The sequence below is a fragment of the Solanum tuberosum genome, unplaced genomic scaffold (genome assembly GCF_000226075.1).
Source record: "Solanum tuberosum cultivar DM 1-3 516 R44 unplaced genomic scaffold, SolTub_3.0 scf00047, whole genome shotgun sequence".
Classification (NCBI taxonomy): Eukaryota; Viridiplantae; Streptophyta; class Magnoliopsida; order Solanales; family Solanaceae; genus Solanum; species Solanum tuberosum.
Genome location: NW_006238973.1, coordinates 1469550 through 1474661, shown reverse-complemented (window position 1 = coordinate 1474661; position 5112 = coordinate 1469550). Strand labels below are relative to the sequence as shown.

The 5112-nt window shown below is 25.5% G+C and overlaps 1 protein-coding gene across 1 annotated transcript; it reads right to left on the bottom strand.

Moving 5' to 3' along the window:
* Window positions 1–210: 210 nt before the first annotated feature.
* LOC102587237 (protein YIF1B-like) lies at window positions 211–2411 on the bottom strand. Its single transcript, XM_006343668.1, has 4 exons — window positions 2235–2411; window positions 1776–1874; window positions 1117–1268; window positions 211–601 (listed from the first exon to the last, which is right to left on the bottom strand). Exons 1-4 carry the CDS (start codon window positions 2409–2411, stop codon window positions 211–213), a joined length of 819 nt encoding a protein of 272 aa, XP_006343730.1.
* Window positions 2412–5112: the final 2701 nt, after the last annotated feature.

Sequence of the window (5112 nt, the reverse complement as noted above, 5' to 3'; positions counted from 1 at the left end):
GGGACAATTCTGTTTGCATTGCTCCATTGAATCATAACACCTTACTGGTACAATTGAATCACAACACCATTTGTTAATTGTGAACTGAATAACTAATTAACTATAAACCTAATATATCTATAAATTATTAATTATAAACCTAATAATACAAAATAACTAAAATCTCAAATCCATAAATTTCAAATTCTGACTCTGTGCCTCGGAGTTCATTCACTTAGCTCCAACACCAACATTTCCCAACCAAAAAAGCAAGGGAATTTGGGACAAAGCCATGAGAAGCAAAAGGTAATTCCTCTTTGTTGAAGGCTTCTCAAAGCTTCTTACTTCACCAATTAAGATTCTCTTCATGGTCTTTATCAAGAACACCCCCATACAAAAACATTCAAAAATTGTTACAAAGTAAAATGCATAATCCCAAATTATCCTACATAGCAAAATAATTGATGCATTCACAAAAATATAGCCACCATAAGCAACAATATCAAGAAGTGGCACTTCTCCACTTCCTAAAGAGTGTAATGTGGCTTCAAGTAAGAGAATTTGCAAGAGCCAACAAAGTAGTCCTGTTGTGAATGGCACACCTAATGCTTCTGGACTAAACCTATAATAAAAAAATTATACAGAGTTTAAGTTCTATACATTGATGATCGTGTTAAGAATATATATACATAATTAAGTCATTTTTAAAAGTAATTACACGTAAATTTATATGATAAGTAGTACTAATTGGTTAATATGGTATACTATCACAAATTCAATCGCGTTGACAATGTGAAAAATATTTTATATTATCGATATATAATTTCATCCATTGAATTATCAGTATAGAGACAATATTTTAGAATGTTGATAGAGCATATATAGGCTAGTATATATGTTCAGACGGTCACATGCTTGTTAAAGCTAAAAATGAAACTTGGCTTCTCACTGTATTACAGTATTAGATTGATGATATGCTTGAAATGTAACCAATGTAGATCATTTATTTATTTTTGTTGGAAATTACCAACAAAGTAAAAATTTAGATAGCCGACTAACTAAGTTATATATTAAGATTTAATTTCCAACCTAATAATAATCATATATAAAGATGGAAATTCATTTTAAGAAACTTACTTGGTGGTAATGCCCAAAAAATAGCCAGCAAGAACCAAATAAGTACCAAAAGCCATCATAGGGATGTACAAATCTGGTGCATTTATATCATAAATTGGAGGTTTGAATGAAAATTCTCCTCCAACCATATCTCCAGCTCTCATCCAATGTCCCTAAAAACATATTTATATAATTAAAAAATCATTCATATTTTGAATTAAAAAAAGGATATATTAAGTTATATACACGCACTATAACAAATAAAAGAATTGTGTTGTAATAACATAATTGCAGTTGTATTATATTTAGCAAGATAATAAAATGAGTATTTATAAACAACACCTTATATAAATGTCGTTAAAGGTTTTAGCAATTCTAAATATAATGACATTAACTCAATTATCGCTAAATATTATTGTAAAGAAAATTTTATTGTCACTAAATGTCTCCTTTGTTATAGTGACTAACAACACCTTTTTTAAAAAAATATACTATCAATATTGTTTAACCTATAATAGTGGGCTAGTAAATTACAATTTGTTTCAAGTTATTAATTACTAATATTTATCATAGAAATCACATGTAATTACAAAAATGATTGTGTAAATATAACTGCTGTCAGTATATATAATTTAAACTTTAAGCAAATAAATTAATATACAAAATGTTGTGGACTTTACCTTGTGAAGAAATGGGAACAAAATCACCTTCAATTTGTTTTTCACATAATCTTCATTCACTTGAAAATAGTACTGTGGGTTAGAAATGTATCTGCCAATCTATATGTAGTAAAAAGAAATTAATAAAATGGAAAATATAGTGCAATAATTTCTCTAAAATAAATAAACAGCATCCACATTCTAATATTAACTATTGGAAATTTTCAAAAAGTCAATAATTAAAATTAGCAATACTTTCCAGAAAAGACACTTTTGAAAAGTACGTACAATGCAGATCAATCTATAACAATTGTTTCCTAAAACAATAATGTATTATAACAATCAATTTTTTCTTAGAAGCGACTTTCATATTCTATTACATTATATAATCTTTATAATAACATCTCATTAGAACAGTAAAAAATATACAGACAAATGATATCGTTATATATTTTTCCAAAATAAAAAAGGTATACTTACATTGTTTTGAACATAGGAAGAACTTGAACCTAAGACTTTTTCTCCATAAGCACCAAGTTCACTTTTGATAAGATCAGAGCCAGCACCATATAATAGCATATTCCCAAGTGATGTATCAATTTGTTTATTACAAGTCTTCTTGTGATATTCTGATGTTTCATACATTGTTGACCCCATTTTATTATACTACAAAAGAAAGAAAAAATGAATTAGCCAGACGGACAATTTCTATCGCTAAATAATCAATTTATCGCTAGTTTTATTTAATGATAGAGTATCGAAAATTCATGTTGCTTATATTGGCTATTCATTGACAGATTAATGACGAATTTCGTAGCTAATTTCTGATTTATGTGGTTCTTTGTGCTTCTTCTCATAAAGAGAAGCATAAGAGCATGCAACTTATGATCAATGGGTTCAACTGATTTTAGTATGTTCAAGACGAAATATTAATATAGATGTGATTATTATTAAGAATTCAATAAATATTAAATTTTGAGTTGTTGATAACTCTGAAAGTACAGTGTAAATTAGTGTGAAGAACCTTAAAAGGTTAAATCCGTTAAATTTAAATTCTGAATTTATCTTTATATCAAGAAGCAAATACAATACTTAAGTGAATCCGACATTGAATTGGTAGATGAAAGTGAAGAACTTTATAAGGCTAAGCTCAAGTGATCACACGATACACATATTTTTGGGGACTCAATTTGGTATAATTCAAAAGACAAATTCATACGAACCTAAATACAATGCGGATAGCACATGCGCAAAATTGAAAGTTAAGTTATAGAAATTCTAATTTCATGAAATCATTTGGTCTGAATGCTATATGAAAAATATAAACTAAATGATGGATCATATCGAAATATTAAAAATGTAGAAAATCATAACATGAGTGAATATTTGAAAATGACATAATTATATATTATATATACCTTTTGATTTTGAAGTAGTTTACTCAAGACACTCAGAAATCTTTTGCTTCTTAATTTGCAGAAATTAAAAGATAGTCTATCTTTATTGTGTTCTTTTTATATATACATTTTCAAGAGAAATTATTATTATTATTATATACTTTATTTTATTTTTTGTTATTTAATTTTGCATGGTATGAGATGACAAATTTTTAGATGGTCCGCAACCCAATGCCACAATTTTTTTATTTTAAAAATTTGATTACTGAAATTGCAGTTGTATTTTAATGAAATGAAACTACTAATTAATTAATACCAATATAAATACGTGACTCTTTTTGCAGTATAGTGGTGGGTCGGTATCTCTGCTATATTGGACCATTCTACTCATTTTCCCAATGCATTACATAAAGTCAGAGTTAAGATTTTAATTTTACGAGTTTTGAATTCTAAAACGGTGATTTCAAGTGTTATTAACTGAATTTTAATAATAAATTCGAGCAAAAAATGAGTTAGACTGAATTTGTATCAGGGCTTTTAGATCGAAAATTTTTATTATGTACGAGGCACAAGTATGAGGTGGCCGACAATACTTGTATGAGCCTCTACTTATATTGTGCCAAGTGGAAAGTTGGGTCCCATTTCAGAAAATGGCCCAAATTCCTTTTTCTCTCTCTTCTTTTCAATGATTTTTTTCTCTTTCTTACTTTTTTTACTTCTTTTTCTTTGGTTTTTTTTTCCCAATCATTGTTCCAAATTTTCTACTTCCATACTTTAATAATTTTATTCATGGAAAATATGAAATTCAAATTTTTTTACCTGATTCATTCTATTTCTAACATTTTGATATTATTTTTTCATCTCAAAATTAATTATTTATATTACTAAAAATAGTTAGATAAAATTATTTGTTAATTTACAAAGATATAATTAATTATAATTTTTCTATTTTATTATAACAATTATTTCTTTTTGCCATTTCCCATTTCCCATTTCCAAGCTAACAAAGTGACCTTTTTTAGAGTTTCCTCCTTCATTTTTTTTTTCCGTTTACACCCCTATTCAATCTATTTGTGTTTTTATGTTTTCAAAAAATATTTCTTCTTTAAGATTTTTTAACCAAATCTAATTTTATATTTTGATCTAATTAGTTTATGATTTTTCCTTTTTATGTAGTGAATTTTGATTTAATTTTTATCATCATTATATAAGTTTTTACTTTATTATTCTAATATTATTTTTTCTATTCTATGTATAAATTCATATTATATAATAATAAATTTTTATTTGTATTTAATTTTCGGTTTATAGAATCAAGATATAAGTAAATTTTTTTATCAAATATAAATAAAATTTGTAAAGTCGCAAAAATTCTTTTAAGGAATAAATTAATAAAATCATCATTTTTATTTATAATTTCTTAAGAAACGTGTAAGGAAAGTAGATAAATAGAATATTTATTAAATTTCACCTTGCTTGAATTTCAAGGATAAAAAATACCGTATAAATTGAAGGAAAGAATATGTATTTATGTAGGTGCTTATGGATGCTTTTCGTTTTTTAATTTCATGAAAATAGTATCAAAACTTATGTAATCGTTTGTCAAGATCATTGATGCTCTTTCCGTTATATTTTCTTTTTGAAGAGTATTTGATGGATTTAAGTGCTTTTGGAATTCTGAAATTGTTGAGAAGAATAAAAGAACAAATTAATTTTATACCTTCTTTGTTTTTCATATTAATAGTCTACTTTTTCTTTTACAAATTTCTTAAGAAATCATAAATAAAATAATAGTTTTACTGATTTACACCTAATTATTATTTTTAACTTTATAAATTTTATTTACACTTTCAAAAAGAAATATTGTTATAATAAAATAGAAAACTTGTAATTAATTATATCTTTGTAAATTAACAAATAATTTTATCCAACTATTTTTAGTAATATAAATAATTAATTTC

Coding starts and splice junctions, on each gene's coding strand:
- LOC102587237 (XM_006343668.1), bottom strand. CDS start 2,411: ATGGGGTCAACAATGTATGAAACATCAGAATATCACAAGAAGACTTGT. Junction 1,269..1,775: donor TGTTCCCATTTCTTCACAAG/GTAAAGTCCACA, acceptor ATATGTTTTTAG/GGACATTGGATGAGAGCTGG. Junction 602..1,116: donor TTTTTGGGCATTACCACCAA/GTAAGTTTCTTA, acceptor TTTTTATTATAG/GTTTAGTCCAGAAGCATTAG.